The 25,774-nt window shown below is 37.5% G+C and overlaps 5 protein-coding genes across 8 annotated transcripts; 4 read left to right on the top strand and 1 right to left on the bottom strand.

Annotated features, from left to right (window-relative positions):
* Positions 1 to 434: 434 nt before the first annotated feature.
* On the top strand, positions 435 to 3,315 carry LOC103852213 (ERAD-associated E3 ubiquitin-protein ligase HRD1B). Of its 2 annotated transcripts, XM_009129133.3 has the most exons (8): positions 435 to 693; positions 814 to 1,353; positions 1,424 to 1,600; positions 1,942 to 2,091; positions 2,178 to 2,380; positions 2,568 to 2,721; positions 2,844 to 2,916; positions 2,997 to 3,315. In XM_009129133.3, the coding sequence occupies exons 2-8, from the start codon at positions 821 to 823 to the stop codon at positions 3,075 to 3,077; spliced, it is 1,371 nt and encodes a 456-aa protein (XP_009127381.1). In that variant the 5' UTR covers positions 435 to 693; positions 814 to 820; the 3' UTR covers positions 3,078 to 3,315. The 2 variants fall into 2 exon arrangements, with proteins under 2 accessions (XP_009127381.1, XP_033141796.1); XM_033285905.1 differs by lacking the exons at positions 2,844 to 2,916; positions 2,997 to 3,315 and having other exon boundaries at positions 2,178 to 2,468; positions 2,568 to 2,704.
* Positions 3,316 to 4,522: 1,207 nt separating this feature from the next.
* Positions 4,523 to 6,712, top strand: LOC103852212. Its single transcript, XM_009129132.3, has 7 exons — positions 4,523 to 4,794; positions 4,860 to 4,961; positions 5,029 to 5,143; positions 5,362 to 5,477; positions 5,639 to 5,818; positions 5,897 to 6,039; positions 6,354 to 6,712. The coding sequence occupies exons 1-7, from the start codon at positions 4,673 to 4,675 to the stop codon at positions 6,533 to 6,535; spliced, it is 960 nt and encodes a 319-aa protein (XP_009127380.1). The 5' UTR covers positions 4,523 to 4,672; the 3' UTR covers positions 6,536 to 6,712.
* A 156-nt stretch (positions 6,713 to 6,868) lies between these two features.
* LOC103852211 (putative WEB family protein At1g65010, chloroplastic) lies at positions 6,869 to 11,772 on the bottom strand. 2 transcript variants are annotated; one of them, XM_033285902.1, is made up of 4 exons: positions 11,196 to 11,771; positions 10,689 to 10,857; positions 7,064 to 10,593; positions 6,869 to 7,009 (listed from the first exon to the last, which is right to left on the bottom strand). In XM_033285902.1, the coding sequence occupies exons 1-3, from the start codon at positions 11,210 to 11,212 to the stop codon at positions 7,087 to 7,089; spliced, it is 3,693 nt and encodes a 1,230-aa protein (XP_033141793.1). In that variant the 5' UTR covers positions 11,213 to 11,771; the 3' UTR covers positions 6,869 to 7,009; positions 7,064 to 7,086. The 2 variants fall into 2 exon arrangements, with proteins under 2 accessions (XP_033141793.1, XP_033141794.1); XM_033285903.1 differs by having other exon boundaries at positions 6,869 to 10,593; positions 10,689 to 11,011; positions 11,196 to 11,772.
* Positions 11,773 to 16,752: 4,980 nt separating this feature from the next.
* LOC103852210 (GPCR-type G protein 1) lies at positions 16,753 to 22,136 on the top strand. 2 transcript variants are annotated; one of them, XM_033285901.1, is made up of 14 exons: positions 16,753 to 16,978; positions 17,048 to 17,420; positions 17,490 to 17,590; positions 17,709 to 17,816; positions 17,903 to 18,023; positions 18,368 to 18,497; positions 18,760 to 18,838; positions 19,401 to 19,489; positions 19,660 to 19,752; positions 20,514 to 20,540; positions 20,645 to 20,731; positions 21,068 to 21,139; positions 21,342 to 21,472; positions 21,668 to 22,136. In XM_033285901.1, the coding sequence occupies exons 2-14, from the start codon at positions 17,206 to 17,208 to the stop codon at positions 21,678 to 21,680; spliced, it is 1,266 nt and encodes a 421-aa protein (XP_033141792.1). In that variant the 5' UTR covers positions 16,753 to 16,978; positions 17,048 to 17,205; the 3' UTR covers positions 21,681 to 22,136. The 2 variants fall into 2 exon arrangements, with proteins under 2 accessions (XP_033141792.1, XP_009127377.1); XM_009129129.3 differs by having other exon boundaries at positions 16,754 to 16,978; positions 21,689 to 22,091.
* Positions 22,137 to 23,195: 1,059 nt separating this feature from the next.
* Positions 23,196 to 24,653, top strand: LOC103852209 (protein CDI). Its single transcript, XM_009129128.3, has 2 exons — positions 23,196 to 23,512; positions 23,653 to 24,653. The coding sequence occupies exon 2, from the start codon at positions 23,674 to 23,676 to the stop codon at positions 24,415 to 24,417; it is 744 nt and encodes a 247-aa protein (XP_009127376.1). The 5' UTR covers positions 23,196 to 23,512; positions 23,653 to 23,673; the 3' UTR covers positions 24,418 to 24,653.
* The last annotated feature ends 1,121 nt before the right edge of the window (positions 24,654 to 25,774 follow it).

Genomic DNA, 25,774 nt, shown 5'->3' with positions numbered 1-25,774 from the left:
AACAAGGCATGATTATTTTTAAATAATTTTTAAAAGCATATATGCAAAAGTGATGATAAAGATTTTAATACATTTAATGACATTTACTAAAAAAATCCTAAACTAAAAATGAATGGCAAAATAACTTTTCAACTAACAATTCGACGAAAAAACTCTTTAATTTAATTTCGTAATGTATGTTTCCTCCATAAATACCACAACGGAAGGTGACAAATGTTAACAGAATTAAAGTGGTAGAGTCTTTTCGTCAAATTTTTAGCTGACTATTTTTCTTTACCATTCATCTTTTAATTGAAAGGTTTTATCACTAGAAACCCTTGAATTTAATTTATAAATAAACTTAGAAAACATAACTCATGATCATGGTTCATTTAGACATTAAACCCAGAAAATAAAACCGATTGCCAGCGTGTAAACAAACCGGTGATGAAACCAGAAAACAAAAGTCTCACCTACACGTGTCATAACAGCATTGGTTACGCTTACGCAGACACAGTTCCTGGGAGAATTAAGAGGAACCGTGTTTTGTCAAATAGTTCTCCGCTTTCTCCTTCTCTTCTCTTCGTCTTCTTCCTCTGCGCTCGTCTTTTATGAGAGCTTAAAGCTCGAGTCTCTCCCTCTCCTCTCTTTAATTAACGTTTACACAACTACGATCATCAATTTCTCCTGCGCGCTCCTGACTTCTTCTCCCCTGTACGTTTGATCTCCTCCATTGATTCGAGTTCTCAAACATTGTGGGAATTGACTTTTATAATTTCGATTAAAATCTGAATTTAATGTTTTTTTTTTTATTGTTTTGTTTTGTCCCCTCAGAGAAAGAATGATTCGGCTTAGGGCTTACGCGGGGATCAGCACCCTCGCAACACTCTCCGTGATCTACCACGCCTTCAGCAGCCGTGGTCAGTTCTACCCAGCCACCGTCTATCTATCCACCTCCAAGACCAGTCTAGTCATCCTTCTCAACATGGGCCTCGTCCTCATGCTCGCCTTATGGAACCTCGTCAAGCTCGTCTTCCTCGGCTCCCTCAGAGAAGCCGAGGTGGAGCGGCTGAACGAGCAGGCCTGGAGAGAGCTCATGGAGATTCTCTTCGCCGTCACTATCTTCCGACAGGACTTCTCTGTCGGGTTCCTCTCTTTGGTCGTGACTCTCTTGCTGATCAAGGCTTTGCACTGGATGGCTCAGAAGAGGGTCGAGTATATCGAGACGACTCCTTCCGTGACTTTGCTCTCGCATGTTCGCATTGTGTCTTTCATGGTGTTTCTCCTGATCTTGGATGGTCTCTTTACGTATACTTCGATACGGCAGTATATTCAGACACCGAAAGCTTCCATGTCGGTCTTCTTCACGTTTGAGTAAGTGTCTCTTAATCTTTCTAAACTTATGCATCATCATACAGCCTAGCTGATAGTTAGATGTGGGCAGGTATATGATTCTGGCGACTACAACTCTATCTGTGATTGTGAAGTATGCCTTCTATGTCACTGATCTGGTCATGGAAGGTCAATGGGAAGGGAAGCCAGTATATACTTTCTATTTGGAGCTTGTTCGTGACTTGCTTCACTTGTCCATGTACCTCTGCTTCTTCCTTATGATCTTCATGTAAGTTGTCTTTTTTACTTTTAGTTTCACTGGTTCCAAGAGTTAGTTGCATAATTATATATTTACATCTGAAACAGTCTTCTCTTTGTCACATTAGTACTTCTTACTTGTAGCCGTATTAGACACAAGTGTCCACATCGATAGTCGAAAGGGATCCTAAGCAATATACAAGATAGATGGACCACTCCACTTATCACCAATTGGTTTTAACTTAGCTTAACAAGCCGGAGTTAAAACAATAGATATACTCAAATCCATAGACCTGATAATTTGCGTATTTGATGGCAATTTTTGGTATTATATCTTTGATTTAAGTATCAATTTTTTTTTTGGTTGAATAGGAACTATGGACTTCCGTTGCATCTAATAAGGGAGCTCTACGAAACATTCAGAAACTTCAAGATCCGTGTGACTGATTACCTCCGGTATCGTAAAATCGCTTCCAATATGAACGATCGGTTTCCTGATGCAACTCCTGAAGAACTCAGTTCGTAAGTTGTTGATATTTTTGTGTGTCCAAGTATTCTAAATATTTTGCAATTTGCTTAATCACAGTTTTTAACGTGGGGGTTTGCAGAAATGATGCCACCTGTATTATATGCCGTGAAGAAATGACCTCAGCGAAGAAGTTAGTATGTGGCCATCTGTTTCATGTACACTGTCTTCGGTCGTGGTTGGAACGACAGAACACGTGTCCCACCTGCAGAGCACTGGTTGTACCAGCTGAGAATGCTACATCAACAGCTTCTGCAGCACACCAAGTATCCTTGCAGCAGCAGGGTACCCATCTTGACTATTTACTTAACATCTTCTTAATGAAACTTTGGATTCGGTACACCCAATGTTATTATGTCTCTTGAGGCTCTTGGTATGGGGGAATGACATCTGTGCTTAGCATATGACCAGAAAAGGAATTTTATTAGTTTTCGGAAACATCGAGACTAATGATGTTTTATGCTTGGAACAGGAACGGGAACTTCAAGTTCAGATGGCCAGAGTTCTTCTGTTGCTGCAAGTGGTAATTTGAGCAGGCATGAGGCTAGGGTTCGAGCTGCTGCTTCTGCAGCGTCCATATATGGGAGATCCTTTGTTTATCCATCTTCTGAAAACACACTTGTCTGGTATGTTGCCATGTCATTTTATGTCATATTGGCCTGTATATATCTCATTTTAGCTTTTATTTTGTTATCATCCACTATATGATGGTAGAGAAACAACTAACACTAAGATTGGACATATGAAGGTCTCAAGGCTATTCGTCGCTTCCTCAAGCAGAGCTAGAATCTCAGAAGAGGTATCTCGAGTCCCAGATTGAGGTACTTTGATATAATTTGTACTGACACTACCATTTTCAGTAAGCGGGCTCAAGAGTTACTATCAAATGTTTTCTTTGTAGGTGTTACAAAACCAGCTACGTCTTCTAAAGGAGCCTGCTGCAACTACTGTAGATATGAAAGGAAAGTCGGTTGCGGAGTGAACTATCAAAGAAAATGTTGCGAGTAAACTTCAGAATGTGGGAATGGTTTTGCTAGAAAGGATTTTTAAATGTACATGTTGGTTTGGAACATATACGAGGCTCTACAACAGTTCTCTATATCAGCTTTTCTTCGATTATTTCCTTTTCAGTGTCGTATTCGATCTCCAGAACCCTTATCGCATTTCAACTGCGCAAGTTTCTACTTAATTCACCATGATTACATTTTTTGTTTTGTTCATAATGCATTCCAGAATTTTCAAATCCTTTAGTAGTAAGGAAAAAAGTTTCTCACCGTATGGTGGAAACTGGAAACCATCTGACGTATGAAAATATGTTTAAAACTACACGAAGTATGTGAAACCTAAAACCAAACATGGTGGCAATATCACAATTGGTTTTGATTGATTTTGACAAAATATTTTGGGATCAATCCGTAATTAAAAAACTTAAAACCGATTAAAGCAAAACCCAACTCGACCCAATATAATCCGTAATTAAGAAATTTAAAACCGATTAAAGCAAAACCCAATTCGATCCAGACATAACCCCTTTTCTCCAAATCGATTTTCTTAGGGTTCCAGACCGAAAAATTGGAAATCTCGAAAAAAGAGAGATTTCAGAGACACAAAAAGGAAGCCTAAGAGGGTTTGATGTAATCGATTCAGTTTTGGTGAAACCGAATCTGGATGAGCTAATCGAAAAAATAGCGCTACGCTTGAGATATTTTTGCCGGTAACCCACAAAGACAAAGCATGTTGCCTTCAATTGCTTTGCTCCGTTGCCTATTGTTAGATCCTCCATCTAATTTCATCTTTCTTTCTCTCTATTTAAAATTATTATTTTCTGATATAAATCCTAATTCTCGAAATTAGGTATTGAAACAAGAGATGTAATTCGATATGGGTCACGTAAAAGAGTTGGCCATGTCGGATTAATTAAATCGAAGTTAACTTTAATATATTATGGATTGACCTTGTTAAGTTTCATAAAAATCAATTAAACCGAATGTGATGTTGCCACCATATATTTATTTACTATATATATCGCATGTATTAACATAAATTTGGTGTAATTGTGGATATATTTTCATACTCTGGATGGGTTCCACCGTATTAGAGTAAATATGGTATAGTTGAGAGATCTTTTAAGCTTTCTGTCCAAATCAAACTTAGATGAAAAGTTTTATCAATATAATAAATTAATATAATTATACTTGTTTTAAAATATGTAATTATATTATCTATTTTTACATCATTTTGTTTTTAATCATTCAAAACATTACAAATATTTTCATTAATTAAATATTATTTTTTATAAAAAACTACATTTATTCGCTGTACCTTATTAATTAGGTAGCTTGAGTTCCACCAAATTCTGTGAGAAAATGGGAAAAGAGAAAAGCATCCTAATTTATAAGAAAAAAACAAGTAATGCACATAAATTCTTGTAAATAGATATTCTAGTTTGCCGACCAAAAAAAAATAAAAAAGATCTTCTTCTAATTTGATTATAAAACTTTAAAGTATTTCTCTTTAGTTAATTTTGCAAGTGCGAAGAACTTGTTCCTCAAATCGAATCGAAAGAAGAAGAGAAGGATGTGGGTGGAGATCATCTGCGCTCTTGCGATCTACAAAATCGTTCGCCTTTTCTTCTACAACGACGAGTTTTCCGACGTAGAAACGTCCGACTCCACTGCTCTCTTCTCCGTCGCTCACAGGCACACCATCCCCTCTCTCTCTCTCTCTTTTTGTTTCCCGATTTGAATGTGTTGTAAAATTGCAGACTAGAGAAGCTTCATGGCGGAAAAGCTTATGTAGGGCTTCGAATTCCAGATGCAGACACTTCTTCTAGACAGGACGTCGATCTTGTTCTCGTCACCAAAGGGTAACTTAAATTAAATTCTCTTCGTAGTAGTATCTGTGCAGCTAATGAGATAATATTGGTGATGTAGACAAGTTGAGGTGATCGGTGTTAAGAACCTATCTGGAATTGTTACGGTAACGAGTGATGGGAGCTGGGTTTGTGAAGGTGGCAAGCATCATTCAACTCACACCTACCCTGATCCTGTATGTTTCATTTTCTTTTATTTATTTTTTAATATATATGAATCTATTCTTTGTGCACTGGATAGCTCTTGGTTATTATTCATTTCCTAGGCATGATATTCGTAGTTTATCCATTATGATACGAATAAATTTCGTGCAATCAAATGTCCAAAGTCCGTCTTGACAATTGAAATAGCAAACCAAGTTTGTTTCTCACTAATAGATTCATGTTTTCTCAGCTGGCTGAAGTGAAGAAACAAGCTTCAGTTCTTGAGTCATATCTTGAACAGAGGGGCGTTACTTTACTAGAAGAAAATATCTCTTGCAAAGTTGTTATTCCCAACCCAAATTTTCGGTATGTTTTGTTTATTTTTTCTACTACTGTCAGTGTTTTTCATGTTTCCTCCTAAGTTTGCAAAGAAACATCATTAGTAATTGAAGTGTGTGTGTGTGGTCGTTGCCATTGAATTGTATTCTTTGTGATGGAAAAAACTTATCTGTTTCTGTTTATTTCAGTACAATGCATGCATTTCCGAGTGAGGTAATTACCTACGAAGAGTGGCAACACCTAAAACCAGTCTCAAGAAACATACTTTCTGGTTGGGTTAAAGGCGCATTCAGCTCAGGGAAAGAGATGCAGGACTCTTCGCACCAAAAACTTAACTTCATCCTTGGCTCGGCACCAGTGTGGGATAGGTGGGTCTTACCTCGTACATTTCTGAACCCCTTCTGTTCAAAGAGTTTTCTTGTAAAGGGTTTGATTATGATTTGCAGGGTGGAGCTTAAAAACAGCAAGATTGTGTTAGGAGAGTTCCTCGAGTTTAAAGGAAAGGAGGAAGACACTTTGGCTTTGAGACATATCAAAAGATCAAAAGTTGACCGTATCTCTATTCAGCAAACTAGCATGCTTGGATTCGGTAATTTCTCTTTCATTTACATTTAGTGTGTTTGATTTCAGTGAACTACTATCTTTAGCATTTCATTTTCTTCTTCCATATGCTTCAGCTTCTGTGTTTACATTTAACAAAGAATTAAAATGTAAACACTTTAAAAATCTGGAGTTCTTTAAAGAATTTTATTTTCTGAATTTACGACGGAAAAGAATTTGGGGGTTAGAACAATTGAGACCTTAATCTGCTCAGTTTTGTTCTCAGTGAGGTGATTCTATTTCTGACTAACGGAGTGTAAAATGGAGTGTTAGTTAATTTAAAAAATATTGTTTTGGTTGCAGCTCCAACAAGGTTGCAGGTTCTGTACTCGTATAGGGACTACAGAAGTGAAGGCAGTTCAGGATCAGAGACGAAGGAAGTGACTGTAAGGTCGAGCACCGAGGTTGTGTTCCAGCCACGAGACTCTGGAAAGATTAAGAAATTCAAGCTATCGTCCCTCCTCTCCGTCTCACTAAGTGCCTAACTGTTCTGTCAGCAGATAAAGGCTGTTAATGTCTAGTATATGACTTACATAGACCAATCCTGAAATTAGCATATTATTAAGAGATAACTGTTTCTTTCTTGTTTATTGTTTTTGCTCGACACTTGAGAACACTCAGAGATGAGAATCCATGCTAAATATGCTTAAGCAATTCAAACGGCTTTGTGACTAGAGTAATAAAACAAAATGTTTAAGAAGAATTGCTGCTATGGCAATTGGCAATCAAACTCACAAATTTTAGATAACAAGTAGAAACAGCAAATTTTCTCCTGTGTTACCTGTTAATATATTATGAAATGTTCACTCTTTCCAGGATACGACGACAACAAAAACAATTTCAAGAAGAAAAAAAAGATAAGAGAACAATATCAAAGGGCAAGTGTCTGATGTCATAGAGAATTTAATCCTCCTCATTGGTTAGCCATGTGAATGCATATATCAAACACTTTGATCAAATTTAGAGCTATAAAATTTAAGATAATAATAAAATATAAACCACAAAATGTCCAGTTTTGCAAAGAGACCATCCTCCTCTACTTCTGACTGTTGCTGCTGCAGCTTGTACTCTTCTTTTTAAGCAGGCTTCCAAATTTCTGGAGCAAAGGTTTCTTCTTCTTCATATGTTGTTCCTTTAAGAGCAGACTTCCAGAGTCTTCTGTTGAAGAGAGGCCATTGCTGAACTGATCCAAGTTCTCACTACCTTGTGTTTTCCACTCAACTTCCTCTTCCACAGAGTCGATCTCGGTTTCTCTCTCTGCAGATACTTCGCTTCTTTCGATCTTGTAGCTCTCCCACATCTTGAACTCACTCTCCACACCGTCTTTCTCTATTTTTCCTTCTTCAACACTATGAGCTGTGGCTTCCATGAGACTTTCTTGTACCTTATGTTCTCTGCTTATGTCATGTAAAAGATCAGTCTCTGACTTTTCATCCGCACTCCCAGAACCATTTACTTCAGAAAACTGAACCAAGTCATAATCGTTTCCGATGCCATTTCCAAGAACTGATCTCTCTTTGGTAGCTGAAGCTTCCTCTACCAGCTTTGATAACTCCTCCATTTTCTCAAGAGTGGCAGCTTCCCTGCCCTTTAGCTCATCGTTATCTTGCATGGCTGTCTCTAGCTCTGTCTTTTTATCAAGTAAACTCTCTTTCAGCTTCGACAACTCCTCTATTTTCCTTGCTGCTAAAGCATCACGCGTTCTCAGCTCTTCGTTTTCTCGAGTGATTCTTTGAAACTCACTTTCTTTAGCAAGCCAGCTTTGCTCAAGATGTAACAGCTCATCAATCTTTTTCAAAGAAGATGCTTCCTTGGCCTTGAGCTCCTCGTTTTCATGTAAAACGCCTTGGAACTCGTTCTGCTTGTCAAGCAAACTCTGTTTAAGTCTTGTCAACTCTTGAATCCTCTCAAGGGACGAGGCTGCTCCGGCCTTGAGCTTCTCGTTTTCGACTATTGCAGCCTTCACCTCCGTTTCTTTAAGAAGCAAACTGTGATTAAGATCTGATAACTCGTCTATTGTCTTGCGTGATGAAACCTCCTTGGACTTCAGCTCCACGTTTTCGCAAATGACAGCCTGTAACTCGTTCTCTTTCGCGAGTAAACTTTTGTTGAAGTTTGATAACTCTTCTATCCTCTTTTGGGCTAGAGAGTCGTTGGATCTAAGGTCCTCAATCTCATGCAGCAACCCATTTTCTTTATTAAGAAGATCCTCTTGCATCTTTGACAGCTCCTCAATCTTCTTGAGATAAGCAGTCTCCCTTTCTTTGAGCTCCTCTTTCTCTTGAATAGAACCCTGGAGTTTGGTTTCTTTATCAGCAAGGGCTTCATGCAATTTTGACAACTCCTCAGTTTCTTTAAGATGAGCAGACTCTCTTTCTCTCAGTCTCTCATTTTCCTGAACAACCGTCTGCAATTTGGTCTCTTTCTCAACTAGGCTTTTACTCAACTGTGACAACTCCTCAGTCTTCACAGTCTCTCTGAGCTCCTTACTTTCGTCAGAAACTTTCTCAGCCAAGCTCTCATTCGCTGTCGACAATTCTTCAATCTTCTTAAGATAACCAGCCTCCCTTTCTTTGAGCTCCTCTTTTTCTTGAATAATGTTCTGCATATCAACCAAGCTCATATTCGCCTTTGACAGCTCCTCAATCTTCTTCAAATGAACAGACTCCCTTCCTCTGAGCTCTTCAGCTTCTTGCTCAATGCACTGCAGTTTTGTTTCTTTATCCACCAAGCTCTCATTTGCGGCTGACAACTCCTCAATTTTTTTAAGATAAGCAGCCTCCCTTTCTTGGGTGATGCTTTGCAGATCCGCTGCCTTATCAACCAAGCTCTCATTCACCACTGATAACTCCTCAATCTTCTTAAGAGAAGCAGCTTCCCTTTCTCTTAGTTCCTCACTTTCTTGAACAATGCTCTTCAATTTGGTTAAGTTATCAACCAAGCTTTTATTCGCCACCGATAACTCCTCAATCTGCTTCAAATGGGCAGCTTCCCTTCCTTTCAGATCCTCAGCTTCTTGAGTAATGCTTAAGAGGTTGGTTTCTTTATCAACCAAGGCTTCTTTTACCTTTGACAACTCTTCCATTTTCTTGAGTACAGAGCTTTCCCATTCTCTGAGGCTGCTGTTTTCTGCCACGACATTCTCCAACTCCTCTTCTTTGTCCAACAAGCTCTCTTTCAGTTTCATGCTTTCAGCTTTTGCTTCTCCAAGTGTCTCCTGTAGATACTTTATCTCCCCCTCAGCTTCCTTGAGATTGGCATCTTCTTCACGTTCTTTGAGCAAATTCATCAGCTTGCTTACTTCTTCACGCAAAGACGAATTTTCTTCTTCTGATTTCTTCACGCATCCCATCAGATGAAGCTCTTTCTGTTCCCACTCAGCCTTAGACTTCTCAAACTCGCTATCTAGACCGCTTTTAAGACTAGCATTTTCTTTCCTTACTTCTTCGAGCATTTTTTCATACTTTTCATTTGTCTCCTTTGAATCCAACTTCAAACTTTCGACTTGGGCTTCACGGCACTCGAGCTCCACTTGACATGACAAGAGCTCCTCCTGCGCTTCCCTTGCTTCGTTAGTTGAAGCCTTCTCATTTTCCAAGGCTTTAGTTTTCTCTTCTTGTGAGATCTCTAGAAGCTTTTCCATCTTAGAAGCTTCTTCTTTTGCGATGCAAACCTGTCGTCCAGATTCCTCAAGATCCTTTCTCTGCGCTTCAGTAGTTCTCTCTAGATCCTCAATCTTATCTTTTTGTGCGGCATTGTCTGACCTCGCCTCATCCAGCACCTGGTTGCATTCAGCCAGCTTCTTCATAAAAGATTCCATAGATTCTGAAGCAGATGTCTTCAATCTATTAGTTTTCTTTTCAAGTTGATGAACCTTGTTCTTCCACTCTTCTGCTAAAACATTAGCGGAGGATTCAGCCATTTTAGCAGCTTCTAGATCAACGCTAAGCTTCTCAACTGATCCTTCTTTCTCTTTCATGCTAGTCTCAACCTTATCAAGCTCCTTTCTCAACGTTTCAATTTCGGACTTCAGTTCAGAAATGATCTGGTTACCTTCAATAGCTTCCTTCTCTTCCTTTGAACTGAGAAATGCCTTTAACCTCCCTAACTCAGAAGAAAGAATCTCAACCTTCTCAGCCTGGATTTCAGAAATCTTGGCGGCTTCCTCGGCACGGCTCAGCGCCTTGTTTTTAGCATCCGCTGTGATAGTCAGCTCATGTTTAATCCTCTCGAGTTCTTCTGTGGTAGAGAGGAGAGATGAGATGTCCAAGGCGTGCTGGTTCCTAATAGACTCAAGCTCGTTCCTAGACGCTTCGACTCCAGCACGTTCCAGTTCAACAGCTCGGAGTTTCTCGGCCTGGAAACTCTCCTCAGCCTTCTCCTGAGCTGCCAATGCCTCTTTGAGTTTCTCATTGGATTCTTTAAGGTCATCTATGGCTTTAGCTTTACTGTTCTTGAGCAAAGCTATTTGCTCCTCGGCTTTCTTTAAATCATCCTGAAGTTTAGTCAGCTCCGACCCTTTTACCGACCGTGATGGCACTTTCTGTAAAATATCAACACAAAGATAAGTTCACAAGAAAGAAAATAAAAGAAACACTTTTAGAATTTTGGAACCAAAAGACAAAAAAAAATAGTTACATCGGGTGTAGGAACTCTAGAAGTAGTCCGAGAAGGCTTTGAGTTGACTGTCTGAGGAGGAGAAGTACGGTTTGGCACCGGGGAAGAGGATGTGCCATCGGATTTAGCAGCATTGAGTTTACTCACTCGTGGAGACGGTTTACTACGAGGAGTCTCCATCAAACCGGTTCTACCATAAAAGTATGATCAGAGATTAAAAAAAATTCAAGGCTCAACCAAAAGTACAGATCCAGTTATCAATTTCCACTAGATGATGACAAATGATTCATGAACATGTTCTCAACCATGAATCTGGAGATCAGACTTTACTTACTTTTTTTTTTCTACAAAAACCAAGGAAAAAATTGGAAATTTATTAAGAATTCAATGAAACATTCAGATATAAAATGAGAAACAAAGTATCCGACAAAGTACATAGCATTTTCAGATCCAGTTCTGTTGCAAGTTCAAGAGTTTGGTAATGAAAAAAGAGAACTCTAATAGAAAGAAAGGGAAAAAAGAACTAACTTGGTTACTGACGCCATGGTCGCCACAGAAAGGCTTCAAAAGAAAGCAGGGTCTGATTGATTTATTCTTAGAAATTTAGCCGTAATATAAGCAAATAAAAATAATAATGGGTTGCGTTGTCTCCGTAGTGGTCACCCTCTCTCTCTCACCCATTGCAAAAGGATTAAAGAAGAATTAACTCCACATAGAAAGTTTGTAATAGCGGTTTTGAGTTTTTTCTGGTCGCGTCGAAGGAGAGGAAGATCTCCGACGGAAAGAGTGAGGTTGCATGCGAGGCTTTGGGCGGCTGCAGTGAACGGGGGTGGATGAGATCTCGCCACGGCGATTGATTCTCTCCGGCATTAGAGTCTCATAAGCTCTTGACGGTGAAGAGGTTCGGATCTGCGGAGTCCCGGTGTGGCCGGTTGATCCTAAGGTTCGATCTCCGGTGAGGACGAGAAACGGGGGTGACGTGATGATCTCGCGACACGTGACCCTCGACGTCGAGGATGTTGACACGTGTCCTCGCGACGAAAAGACGGATCTGCGATGCGGCCGCACTTCACTCCCGTGTGTGTCTAGGGTTTCTCAAGGTGGGCCGCTGGAATGGGCCCAATTGTGTAACGAATTTTAGCCCAACAGGTTTAGTGGGCTTTTGTTGTAATTTGTTTCTGGGCTTGGCCCGTTTCTATTAATTAAAAAACTATTGACGAAAAAAAAAAAGTTTGTAATAGTGGATAAATGTCAGCTTTTTATTTTTGAGTTTGGGTGGAACCAACCAAATCCAAACCAAATTTCAACTCAATTTGGTAGAATTCTTATCAACAACCCAGATGGTTAATATATGTGACCCTTTAAAATAATTATAAGTGAGTAATTAAATTTTGATCGGATATGGAATCGGAGAAGGATCCAAAATGCACGTGTCTAAATAACCCGGGAGTGAAGTGAGCATATGTGGACCAACAATTGGTTTCATTAAATAATGGATGTGTTCTGTAGGCAGAGAATAAATCTCAAACGATCTGATTTTACACACCTGTGTTTAGTTTTAAGAAAATGAGTTTGAGATCCATTGGAGTGGACTTCATGTGCTCTAATTATTATTTCAATTTTCATATACTATTTTACTCTTACAGGCTACAGCTTCTTCAATATAAAACCTTTACTTTTAACTAGTTCTCTCTCCCCTTTAGCTCTGTCCTCTCTCCTCAATCCGACACAGAGGAAGGATGAGATGAACTTCAGTCGGAGTTTCTCTAACTCCGTGTTATAAGTTTGATTTCTGGGAGTCGATGATTTCTCTACACCGTCGTTGCCAGCTTTGGGTTCCGAGGATCGGTGGCTCCGCCAGTATCGGTTCGTCGGCTTTCGTCTCCGGAGAAGCGGTGGCTCTGACAGCATCGTTTTTCGCCAGTTTTTACCGGTTTCCGATCTATGCTTTTGTTCTTTCTTTGCTCAATCGACTCTCGATTTAAGATTCCATGTTGGTTGTTCTTGGATCGATCGTAGACGATTGTTTTATGGAAGCGTAGATCTGTGGTTCGTTCTTCTTCGAGGCTGCTCTAGTTGATCGGCCTCTTTAAGGATTTGGTGGGTTTGAAGGCGGAATTTGATCGCCGTTGGAAGAGATTTCGTTTCGGTCGTTGGATTCGTGGTGCGGGGTTCTTTCCAGTGAATCTTCGGTGAACGCCGGTGGCTCCGACGACAAATCTCGAAACGGTGGAGATGGAGGTGCCATCAACACGTGTTCCTCATTGGTGAGGAGTCCAACACGTGTTTTGGTTCTGTTAACAGGGCGACACGTGCATGGGAAAGCCTAGTGGGCTTGGAATGTTGGGTTTGGGGCGTTGGATTCTTTAGGACACCGGGTTCGGTTTAATGTTTTTTGGGCTTTGACCCAAAAGGTTTCTTTAGACTGCCCTTTGGGCCTTTGTGAAGTATGGTTTCTGGGCTTTGACCCATCAATAATAATAATAAATGGAAAAACAAAAAAAACCTTTACTTTTTTTTCTTTTCTATACAACACGAACAATTTTATTTTTTGACATTACACTATGAACTGCATTAAAGTTTTTATTTACGAACCAAACTAGAATGGTGATTACCTAACGGGCAAACTGTGATATAAGAACCACGAGTTATGAATCCGATTCATTTAATAATGATATCTCACAAAGAACTTTCTTATTTGTACAAGAGATGAGGACTGATGAATTGATGATCTCATATTTTTATCTTTTTTATTTTGAGAAAAAATAATGATATTGATGATTTTATATCCTCTTTAAAATGTCATCTTTCACAGTAACTCTTGAAAACGGAAGTTCTCAATGTCATATCCTATCTTTTCTTTTAGAGCATTTCTCATGGTGCTTCATTTTTCACTTTTTACTTCATTTTTATTCTAATGGTATTTCACTTTTTTCTTCATTTCTTCAAATTTTGAAGCATTGAACAATATTTCTTCAAATTTAAAGAAATACTATTAAGTTCTTCATTTTTTGAAGATGTACATTTTTATTTACAAACTAATCCTTAATTCTTATTTATTGTTATTTTGTATTTAAACAAACTCGAAGTGTTAGTGTCATCCAATTAATTGCAAAGTTTACTATATTACTTTTATCAAATTGAATGTTAATAACGAAGAACGTGAAATTATTAACTTCTAAGAGTTTTATGTTCGATTTAGAAGAATTTAGAATAAAATAAGCTCATTTTTGTTTTAAAATAGAATTTATAGATATATGTATTTAATGCATTTTATAAAATCTTTTGTTTAATGATTTACATTACGCGTAATAATTGTATTATATAATAATTTTAATTTTTAATAAATAGTAATATGGTCGAATTAATGTTAAAACAAAACAGATGTGTAAAATTAGTAAGTTTGAAAAAGTATAAGGTGTTATTAATAATTAATTATAAAGTGGTGATAGAATATATTTGATTATTCTGTTTTGAAGAAAAATATGAAAAAAACCATCGGAGAACATGTTGCTTCATTTTTTGAAGAACTTCAAATTTTGAAGAAAACAATGATGCTAATCATTGGAGATGCTATTAACTATTAGATTTTTTTTTAAACCTAGCCACCGTCACCGCTGATAAGCCTTAAGCTTGCCGGTGAAAAATTTATTTTGGATCCAAATATGGCAAATCTTGACTGAATGATTTTTTCGGTTAAGTGCACCTTGAAACACTTCTTATGAGTCTATAATCAGTAACGGTCCTGATAGGAAGCTATAGAAGCACTAGTTTCCGGCCATATTTATTTACATACATATCGGCTTTAAATTTCTAAATGTTTTTGCAGGTTAGTTGGTCTAGTCTCTAATTCTTCTCCATGTTATCATGGGTGTGATTTCCCGCTAAGGCTATTTTTGAACTTTCTTTTACTATAGTGGCCCACAGTTTTTTTTGCTTGTGGTCTATAGAACTCTTGGGCCAGGCCTGTCTATAATAAGTGTATCATGTTTTACGTCATGGCCATATCTGTGAACACTCCTTTGTTTTTAATGTGGACACTCTTTTTGGTGTGAATACTTTCGGAAAAAAAAAATTTACAATGTGAAATTCGATTAATCTTTTGGGTGTTGGTACATGATAAGAAGTCTTCTGTACATCAAAAAATGGGTTTGTTTAAGTATTAAACAGCTACTTTCTATCTCCTCTAAAATGCGACCAAAATTGCAACTTCCTCCCTCCGCCGTGTCTCACCTAAGCGCTGCTCACCGGCGTCTAATCCAACGTCGGTTGCTCTCCACCCTCTCAGATCTGGGACCCTCTCCCGACATGAAGAAAAAGTCCAAAAAGGCTCCAGCTTCGAAGTCTACTCCCAATAAATCTCCGACTCCAGCCTCCATTTCAATGATGGATCCCTTATCCCATTTATTTTTATAATTGCAATGAACCGGTTTTCCCATATGTTAAATGTTAAATGATACAGCTGCTCAAGAGAAAATAAAATCCCATCCGAAATGTAAGGGAGTAAAGCTTACTCATCTTTGTTTTGCTGATGACATCCTGATTTTCATTGATAGATCCATTGGTTCTGTCTAGTGTGTGTTACAAATGCTCTATAAATTTGAAAACCTTTCTGGTCTTGTTGTTAGTATGCAGAAAACCAGCTTCTTTGCTTCTGGTATGTCTGATGATGATTAAAAAAAAACTGAAGCTTCTAGTGGCAGAGGCGAAGCTACGTTAAGGTATATGGGTGCACGAGCATCCATTAGTATTTAGAAATTTTATTTTTTACATTGGATATATTAGTTGGAAATGGCATATTTGGCAAGGGTGCACCCATAACTTTCAGACAACACAGGTTCGATACTCCACATTTCTATTATTGTAATTGTTTTGCACCCACTAAAAAAAAGGTCTGGCTTCGCCCCTGTCTACTGGTATGTCTCGGGGTTCACTACCGTTATGATATCTTGGTGTTCCTATAATTTCTAGGAAGCTGTCTCTGCCAAACTGCAAATGTCTACTGCAACAAGTTAAAGCAAATTATGCTTCTAGTCAGTTAAGTCGCTTTCCTTTTCTGGAAGACTCTCTCTCACTAAAACAGTCATTTTAAGTAATATTACCTTCTTGTGTTTTGTTTTTTTTTTTCTTCCGAAAACATGTATCTCGAAAATAAACACTTTATATAGTAACTTCTAATGGAAGGGAGATGCAATATTTGATAATTAAAAAAAGGGAGATGCAGCAAGTCACAACACTGCAAAGGTAGCTTGGGTGACTGTTGCTCTTATGAAAATCCAAGGTGGACTCGGTGTAAAGGATCTCCAGACGTGGAATAAAGCTTGTTTCCTCCACCTCATTTGGCTTCTCTTCTTTCGTCCAAACTCAGTATGGGTTTCCTGGTTTTAAAAAGTCATACTCAAAGTTCTAGTGCATAACTATTGGACTATAAAGTCTAGTCAGTCCTTTTCATGGTTAGCAAACAATTTACTAAAGCTCAAGAATGTGGTTTTCCCTTTAATTCAACTTCGGATGCAGAATGGTTACTCAAGAAGGTTTTGGTTTGATAATTGAAGTCTGTTTGGCTGCCTTCATGATTTCATGGGTGCTACAACTTCTACACTAGGCATCCCCCTATTCGCAACTATAGTTTCCATACATAGTAATGGATCATGGTATCTCCCTTCTCCAAGGTTAGAAACATAACTTCAATTACTGTCTCACAATACAACCATTCAGCTCAATAGTAATCATGATTACTACGAGTGGAAAGTCCATGAAGAAGTCAGTCAAAGATTTCAAATAGGTGCAGTATAAAAGTTTTAGGAAAGACAACCATTCTCTCTCTTCTTAGATGATGCGAGCTTGGCTCCGATCAGCCTAATTTCTGCAATTTTTCCTCTCCTCGTCGACTTGGCATGATGTCTTTTTTCTTCACCAAATTTGATCATTCTTCCTCTAAACCTTCCAAAATGCTACTATCCAATTTAATTTGGGTTGTAGTTGTAGGTTTAAAATTTTGTTTCTACTTAACTTTTTCAACTGGACCTTGCTTTTTAACTAGTCTCTAAACTTGTAAACATCTTCCTTTTTAATTTTGATACGAAAGCCAAACTGTTGTAACTTGTGAGGGATAGAAAACAAAAAATTTAACTAAGCTTTGATAAAGCTTGTTATGAGCCGTTTTCTTGACAACTACTGTGTAGCTCAGTGGATGGTTAGCATTGCTATACGCTTCCACTCCGCGAGTTCGAGTAAAGTCACGTTGATGTTGGTGGTGGTGATTGTGATGATGATTAGTAGAACTTATAAACCCTAATCGATCAAATAAGGTATTCTAAAATACCTTTTTTTAAACTAAATAATTTAATTATTTCGGAAATTGAGCTTTTAATCTACAGATCCAGCACACCGGAATCGAAAATCAAACAAACCAAAGCTTACTCGCGAAGCTAATAGAAAAGCTGCTGCTGAATCGCCATGGAGGTTGTTAAGAAACGGATCTGAGTGTTTTTTCCTGTACTCGCGAGGAGAAAGAAAGAGAGATCTGGAATAAGCGATGGGCTACGGATTGGCGATCTACGAAGGCGCGGTGGTGATGGCGTCACTGTGTCTGTTAGGATGGGCAGGTCTATGGTTCCTGAATCGGCGACTGTACAAGGAATACGAAGAGAAGCGAGCTTTGGTTCAGATCATTTTCAGCATCGTCTTCGCCTTCTCTTGTAACTTGTTGCAGCTCGTTCTCTTCGAGATCATACCTGTTCTCTCTAGAGAGTAAGTCCCAAAGCTTGATTTCTAGATTCTTCTGTTACCTTACTAGCCGCCGCCGCCGCCTCTTTGCAGGGCAAGGATGGTGAACTGGAAGGTGGATCTCTTTTGTTTGATACTGCTTCTCGTTTTCATGTTGCCCTATTACCATTGCTATTTGATGCTTCGTAATTCTGGTAAGCTTCCCTCTTCCGTTTATAGATTTTTCTTTGTTTAGAATGCAATCCTTTATAATTGGTTAACGATTGATTATCCTAGACTACAATGATTTGTTATCCTAAACAAACATCTCAGGTGTAAGAAGGGAGCGTGCCTCTGCTGCGGCTTTCTTATTCTTGACAGCATTCCTTTATGCTTTCTGGCGTATGGGGGTTCATTTTCCCATGCCTTCATCAGATAAAGGTACTACTAGCTTGTGCATCACAATATTCTCATCATACAAAGTTTTGTGGAATTTTTGTTGACTAAATGTTCTGTTTCTTTGCAAGGTTTTTTCACCATGCCTCAGCTGGTCAGTAGAATTGGGGTCATTGGTGTGACCTTAATGGCTGTCTTATCAGGATTTGGAGCTGTAAATTTGCCCTACAGCTATATTTCCCTCTTCATTAGGTAACACTATATTTCCCATAACTGCTATATACTGGTCTATGTTTTTCCCTTTTCTGGTTTATGCTTAACCCACCAATAGAGTCTTTTCCGTAAGCTGCAACATTCAATTGGCTGAATAATAAAGCATACATAACGTGTGTATATATTGCCCACCTGCATGTTCTTCCATTAGATGGTGGGAACAAAAAATGTGTAACAATATGCTTAGAAATGCACCACATACTTCCATGAGATATCTCCATTCTCTAGAGGCTTGTCACTTCAGTGATTGGGAATCTGCTGGATTGTCTAGAAGACATTGCTTTCTAATAACATTTTTATTTCTCTCTTTCACACACTTTTAGGGAGATTGGAGAAGCAGATATAATATCTTTGCAAAGGCAGCTGATGCAGTCAACTGAGACGTGCATAGCAAAGAAGAAGAAAATTATTCTGTGTCAACTGGAGGTGGAACGAAATCTAGGATCAGAAGAGGTTTGTTATTGTTTTATCCTCCGGCATAATTTATATGATTATATTGTCTAGCTTCACTGTATTTTTACCTCTCATACTTAATATACGATCTTATGGAAGAGGACTATTCTTATGTTTCAAGTTACTCATTGTACTCTGAAATGCTTGTGTCCTGTTACTTGGCAATAGTGAGCAAGCCATATAGACTGAGAATGTTGTCATAAAAGGAACCAATACTATAGATGAGTTTGGCAGCTAACCATGTAATGCTTTTTTTCCCCAGAATCAAAAACGTAGCTCTTTCTTTAGAAGAATTGTTGGGACTGTTGTGCGATCGGTTCAAGATGACCAAAAGGAGCAAGGTCAGTTTACGTGTTTTGTTTTTTGAGGTGTTGTTGTGCTGCACAAATTTTTTTTTTTGGCATAGATACTGAAACGAGTTGTTACAAATTCCTTAGTTTGAAATAGTTACTAATCATTAATCTTAGCGGCTTTGGCTTTAGGAGAGTGAGACTGGTTATATTAATGGAACAAGGACCTTTGTTATTTACTCTATTTGGGGATGTATTCTCTACTTTGATGGTACTGTTAGTAATTCGATCAACTATAACAACATAAGGGAACCGTACTGTCCTTTTTGTTATCTAGAAGACTCTAAACCCAAAGAGTAACGTTGATTCTTACTACAGTGCGAGGCTTACGTCTGTTTTTGTCCATACAAATGTTGAGTTGACCTTTTATCTAGTGCAGAAGAATTGTATTCAAGATTTCAAGTACCCCTTGAAATATTTTTTTCCTTGGTTTTTGAGATTAGTTTTTGTTAAGTTGTTAACACAAGTACCACTTGCAATCATGTTTTCCTTGGTTATTGGGATTAGTTTCTGGTGATATCCCCCTAATTTATTGATACTTTTTCTTGAGAAGACATAAAAATATTGGAGGCGGAGGTGGAAGGCTTAGAAGAGTTGTCAAAGCAGTTATTTTTGGAAATATATGAGCTACGCCAAGCAAAGGTTCGCTTTCAGCTGCTTCGGTTTTGATTCGTTACAGAATTATACTCACTGACTTGGTGGTTACATCTTTTACTTGGTTGACTTTTCTGTTCTTAATATGCTATTTCTGGTGGTCTTTTTTTGGTTGTGATACTCTTTTTACATATGCTCTAACTCTATCCTATTTTCAGGATGCTGCTGCCTTCTCTAGAACTTGGAGGGGTCATGTGCAGAACTTACTTGGTTATGCATGTTCCATTTATTGTGTGTATAAAATGCTGAAGGTAATTTTCTGCATCTCTAACGAGGTTCTAGCTTTTTATTTTGTAAACTCTACCCTATACTCCATCCTCGTATCAATTGCAAGAGAATTTAAACTGCTTCGCATGCTTATGAAAATAACACTTGTAACCAATGCTGGTTTCATTGATAGATACTTGTGGCAGGGATCAAATTGCTTTAATTTTTTCTTTGAGTTCTTTACTGTCCTTTGAAAGAGTGTGTTGGTATCCACGTGGACTTGGGTAGCTTTTTGGTTTGAATGGTAACATATTTGGAGGATTGTAAAATAGATTTTACGGAATAAGTTCCTCAATGATACTTCAAAATTGTGCCCGTCAGTTAGATACTTTTTCAACAATTTTTTTTCTCTTTTAATCATTCTTTTTATAAATAAAAGGATCACCGTTCTTCAAAATTTTATAACATTCATAAAATTACATATTATATTCATACGACAAATATATTCCATTTAGTCTTGAATAACTACTCTTATTGCGCTTTTATTGATGTTCCTCTCTTTGTTACTTTTTGAAGCGTTATGCTGTAAGGTATCAGTTGATTATTAGATTTGGACAGTTCTTCATTTAATTATCTTTTTCTGAAACCCTTTATACCGTGCGGCTCGGAAATAGTTAATAGTTTTCTATGGAAATCTCTACCTTACTATATACATTGTTTTCTATATCCCTTGTTCAAATTCTAATTGTAACCGTGAACAAGTAACTCTAGTTTCTTCATTGTTTTCACTTTCTGTTTTGTGCAGTCTCTACAAAGTGTTGTCTTCAAGGAGGTATTCACTTGTTTTAAGTTCATTATACATCATTACTGTCCTTTAATGAATCATTTTGTGTGCCTCTTACTACATGAAATTGCTAGTAATCAGTTTGTTTACAGGCTGGTACAAAAGATCCTGTTACAATGATGATCAGCATATTCTTGCGGTGGTTTGATATAGGAGTAGATGCTGCCTTGCTCTCACAGGTTTGTGTTACTTTTCGTATGCTATCTCAGATAATGAAGTAATTAAGCTAAAGAAATCCAACCTGAACGGTATTACTTTCTTTTTTACAATGTTGTTCTTTCTCGAATTAAAAGCCTAGGCATTTCTCTCTCAGACATATCTCACTTTCTGTTGGCTTTGATGGAATGCAAAGTTAACTAAATAAAGAGATCATAGCTTTCTCAAGGCCTAGTTATATGACCTAACTTATCAGAAAATGTGAAATTTATGCCGACTTCTCAATTTCTGTACGTAAGGATTGCTGGATTGTACAACTTTGTTCTAACCCTGTTTCTTTCTTTCTTTCTTGTTTGCAGTATATTTCCCTGTTGTTTATTGGGATGTTGATTGTGATTTCTGTAAGGGGATTCTTGACGAATTTGATGAAGGTGAATTATTATTCTAGTTTCTCAATTGTTTTCATTTTCATTGGTGTGTCCTTGTATTGTCATCTGTGCACTCAAGCCCCTGGATATTTTTCGATGAAAGCCACGTTCATATAATTTCTCATGCAGTCCTTTTGATGTCTTCTCCTGAGTTTGAGTGCGGTCTAGTATTGGTTTAATGAGTTGTAGTATGTGGATGGTGCAGTTTTTCTTTGCAGTGTCGAGAGTGGGAAGTGGTTCTTCAAGCAATGTTGTGCTTTTCCTATCTGAAATCATGGGGATGTACTTTTTGTCTTCCATTCTTCTTATCAGAAAAAGCTTGAGAAATGAGTACAGGTACGCAAAAGGAGATCGTTATATCTTAATTTCCTTAAAATTTAAAGTACTTGATGGCTTGTTTTGGCTAGAGATTTCGTACGTATATGGAACTTTCTACTTGTTGAGAAGCAACCTTTGTAGCATTGAATGCGTCAGAAACCATACTTGCTGCTGAGTTTAAAAGATGGAAACAGGCAATCTAAAGCATTGTAGCTTGTGGGTGTAACTTTGCAGGGGAATCATAACGGATGTATTGGGTGGAGATATCCAGTTTGATTTCTATCATCGATGGTTCGATGCAATTTTTGTGGCTAGCGCCTTTCTTTCTCTCCTTCTGCTTTCTGCACACTACACTTCTAGGCAGTCTGATAAGCACGCCATTGAGTAAGCTTGGCCTACACAAAGCTTAAAGTCAAGTTATTACTAGTAACGGTTGCATAATGTGTGGCTTATTCCCTTGGCTATTTGTTTATTGTTGACACTTCTGAGAGAGAAATTTTAGCTAATCGGTTCGAAACTCCATACATACACATACACTCTTGTACCATTAAGTAATATATTATTATTGACACTTAGTTATGTTAAGTTCTTTCTACGTTGTTTCTACTGATGGAGTGATGGATAAGTCAACGAGATTCTTGCTCATATTCGAAATTGCAAGTGCATAAGCACTCTTGAAGTAGCTTCAACTTTCATTGTTTGACTTGTTTTTTTTTTCATATAACAATGTACCATTTCAAGTTTAAAAAAAAAACAATTCATGAATTTACTTGTACATTATCAATTTATCATTCATTATAATTGTTTTTATTATTTATAATGCAAACATGTTAACAAGAGCGTCCAACTGGTGTTCTATCAAGTCAGAAATTTCAAGTTTTTTTCCTCGGGATATATTTCAATCTGAAAGTACAACTTTAAATTATTTTATTAAAACAGAAATTACGACTTTATTTCATATTTGATTTTTCAAGTTGGATCATTCATTAAAAGTTTACTTAAATGATATTTCTATGTTTTTTCTTAGAGCATCCCAATGTAAAACTTCATTTTTCCTCTAAAATAGAGTAAAAGTGAAAATTGAGTAAAATTGCTTCAACTCTACTCCATTTCACACTTCATAATGAAGTGATGAACAAACAAAAATTAGATTACTCCATTTATGGAGTAAATTTCATTATAAAGTGAGATATGAAGTGGAGTTGGAGCATTCCTTACTCCATATTCACTTTTACTCTATTTTAGAGAAAAAAATGGAGCAGAGATGAAGATGCCCTTAAACATCTGAATAAAATCTTTTTATATCTTTTTTACAATATAAATATATATTTCGTATTTATTTAAAATACAAATGTATATTTCATTTTTCACTTTAAATATAAATATATATATTGTGTTTTTCACTTGAACAAACCTTTTAAATAATAGATTATTTAAAATATACATTTATATTTCGTTTTTTACTAAAATAAACCTTTTAAGTATCTAATTAATTTTGTAATAATATTAAACTCATGTACAATTTGTATTAAATTTTTAATATTAATCAAACGTAATATTTTCAATTTAATCTATCATTTATAGTATTTAAGATTTGTTAATTTAGAATTTTGTACCCCACATTGATAAAATATGTTATTAATATGAATGACCCGTCTACAAATATTATTTTGAAAGTGCTTTATTTTACTGTTATTAAATCGTCTGTTAATCCAAATAACAACCACAAATTTTTCGAAAGAGAAAAAAAGCACAAATAAATAAAAATAATAGCGAAAGCGCACAGAGCGTGGATGCCAGCGGCAAGCACATGGTATAGAAGGGAGGCAAAGCATAAAGCTCAAGCCGACGCCGAGTCAACACGCGGGTCAACTCGAGTCTCTCTCTCACACATAAAATTTAGCAAATTCCAAATTAAGATTCACCACTCTCCTCATTCGTCGCTCCAAATCTACTTTGGTTTCCTGATTAAAAGAGAAAAGAAGATAACCAAAAAAAAAAGATCATTTTGGTGTCGGTGGTTAATTCTTTTCGCTCCCTCTCCAAGCGTTTCCTCAGGTCTCCTCATTTTCCCTCTGCATTTTTTCTATATCGTACTCTCTGTTTTCACTTGAATCATCTAAGAATTAGCATTTCTATCCATACGGACATGAGCATTAGCAAATTTTAAATAGATCTTTATGAACTCAAAAACGCAGATCCAAACAAACAACAACGCCATGACCATGAGCAACGGCGATTCGAAAACCTCAACACCTTTCAGAATCTTCGTCGGTTACGACCCTCGCGAAGATCTCGCCTACAAAGTCTGTCACCACTCCATCACCAAGAGATCTTCCATCCCCGTCGAGATCACCCCCATCGTCCAGTCAGATCTCCGAGAGAGAGGCCTCTACTGGAGAGAAAGAAACAACCTCGAGAGCACCGAGTTCTCCTTCACACGCTTCCTCACTCCCCACCTGTCAGACTACCAAGGCTGGGCTATGTTCGTCGACTGCGATTTCCTCTACATCGCGGACATTAAAGAGCTCGTTGATCTGATCGACGACAAGTACGCCATCATGTGCGTTCAGCATGACTACACTCCCAAAGAGACCACTAAGATGGACGGCGCCGTGCAAACCGTGTACCCGAGGAAGAACTGGTCCTCCATGGTGCTTTACAACTGCGGCCACCCGAAGAACAAGACTTTGACCCCCGAGGCTGTGAATACTCAGAGCGGTGCCTTCCTCCATAGGTTCCAGTGGCTGGAGGATGAGGAGATTGGGTCTGTTCCTTTCGTCTGGAACTTTCTTGAAGGGCACAACAGGGTCGTTGAGAACGATCCCGCCACCCAGCCTAAGGCCGTGCATTTTACTCGCGGTGGGCCTTGGTTCGACGCTTGGAAGAATTGCGACTTTGCTGATCTTTGGCTCAGTGAGATGGAAGAGTACTCCAAAGAGAACAACAACAAAGAAAAATAGGTATGGTTCTTTGCCAACACAAGTATATAGTTTTTGCTGAGCCAGTGATCATTACTTACTCTTGTGGAATGGCTTTGGATTTGTCATTTTTCTCATTGAAATTCGTTTTAATTATTCGCGACGCTAATACCAATATTAAGACCTATTCGTTTTTTTTTTTTGGGTTGGACTTGTACCTTGTAATGATATTTTATTTGTAATTTGAATGAAGCAACTTGTTTTTATTTGTGACAGTATGCAGCACTTGTTCTTAATTGGTTTATTATAAATTACTAATCCAAAGTAATTATCATTAGCTTATGTTGATGTCCTTAATTTTGATATTGTGACTCGAAAATGCACATACCGATGAAATTCTAGGAATCTCAATATATACTATAGCCAATTGATATGAGGATAGTAGGAGTCTCAATATCTACTATAGGCAGTTGATACAGGAATAAATGATAAAACACAAACCAAAAACACATTAGGGATGAAACGAAACTGATGTGAACCTTGCCTGCTCAAACCCTATAGGACAAGCTGAACACTTTGGTCGTGTTGGTTGAAGTGACACTTACTTTGGCGAACTGGTCGAGCTGAATCGAAGTGACACTTACTGGTCGAGATTAATCGAAGTGACACTTACCTTGGCAAGCTAGACGAGATGATATTCAAGTTAGCTGGACTGACACTCATCTGAACGAGCTGAGCAAGCTGGTTTAATCTTCCGAGCTGATTCGACCACCCGAGAAGCTACATTGGACGAATGGGCTTATGGTGGAATGCATTTGGGCCTAAATGTAGATCCAAACAATTCTATGGTTTACAACTTTGGCCAAGAAGTAAACAAATTATTCCTTGGAGTATTTTCGACCAAGCTGTCCAAAGAGAGTTCCAAGACTGGTCAGAACTGTGTGAAGACCAAGACTTAGCCTTTATTTTAGTTAAAAATCATTATTGAGTCGAAGTCTTTGTTTTCTAAGTAGTTTCTAATTTTTGTTTTCATCATTTTCATTTTTGATTTCTACAGATTGTAATCCTACAAATAAGGTCTAAGTTACCATAAATAAATCATACTATTTTTTTTATCATAGACTTGTTTTGTTTGAGAGTGATTCTCTTTGTTTCTTTGGAATGTTTCAATATTTTGGTGTGAGGCTGAAGATCAAACCGATATATCGTACTCTCTCTATTTCTAAAGTATATATGTTTTAAAAAAAAAATTGTTTCAAAAAGATACATTTTTTTATATTTTCAATACATTAATTAATTAAAAATTGTACTTTTAAAAAAATACAATCGTGTTTAATAAAATCTCATTGGTTAAAAGTTATTGGGAATAGTTAATTAAGAAAAACAATATATTGAAAAA

The sequence above is a fragment of the Brassica rapa genome, chromosome A02, assembly GCF_000309985.2.
Source record: "Brassica rapa cultivar Chiifu-401-42 chromosome A02, CAAS_Brap_v3.01, whole genome shotgun sequence".
In the NCBI taxonomy this organism is placed as follows: Eukaryota; Viridiplantae; Streptophyta; class Magnoliopsida; order Brassicales; family Brassicaceae; genus Brassica; species Brassica rapa.
This window is presented reverse-complemented; position numbering and strand designations above follow the sequence as displayed.

Coding starts and splice junctions, on each gene's coding strand:
- LOC103852213 (XM_009129133.3), top strand. CDS start 821: ATGATTCGGCTTAGGGCTTACGCGGGGATCAGCACCCTCGCAACACTC. Junction 2,381..2,567: donor AGTATCCTTGCAGCAGCAGG/GTACCCATCTTG, acceptor TGCTTGGAACAG/GAACGGGAACTTCAAGTTCA. Junction 2,722..2,843: donor TCTGAAAACACACTTGTCTG/GTATGTTGCCAT, acceptor GGACATATGAAG/GTCTCAAGGCTATTCGTCGC.
- LOC103852212 (XM_009129132.3), top strand. CDS start 4,673: ATGTGGGTGGAGATCATCTGCGCTCTTGCGATCTACAAAATCGTTCGC. Junction 5,144..5,361: donor CTCACACCTACCCTGATCCT/GTATGTTTCATT, acceptor ATGTTTTCTCAG/CTGGCTGAAGTGAAGAAACA. Junction 6,040..6,353: donor AACTAGCATGCTTGGATTCG/GTAATTTCTCTT, acceptor TTTTGGTTGCAG/CTCCAACAAGGTTGCAGGTT.
- LOC103852211 (XM_033285902.1), bottom strand. Junction 10,594..10,688: donor CTAGAGTTCCTACACCCGAT/GTAACTATTTTT, acceptor GATATTTTACAG/AAAGTGCCATCACGGTCGGT.
- LOC103852210 (XM_009129129.3), top strand. CDS start 17,206: ATGGGCTACGGATTGGCGATCTACGAAGGCGCGGTGGTGATGGCGTCA. Junction 17,421..17,489: donor ATACCTGTTCTCTCTAGAGA/GTAAGTCCCAAA, acceptor GCCTCTTTGCAG/GGCAAGGATGGTGAACTGGA. Junction 17,817..17,902: donor CATGCCTTCATCAGATAAAG/GTACTACTAGCT, acceptor TTTCTTTGCAAG/GTTTTTTCACCATGCCTCAG.
- LOC103852209 (XM_009129128.3), top strand. CDS start 23,674: ATGACCATGAGCAACGGCGATTCGAAAACCTCAACACCTTTCAGAATC.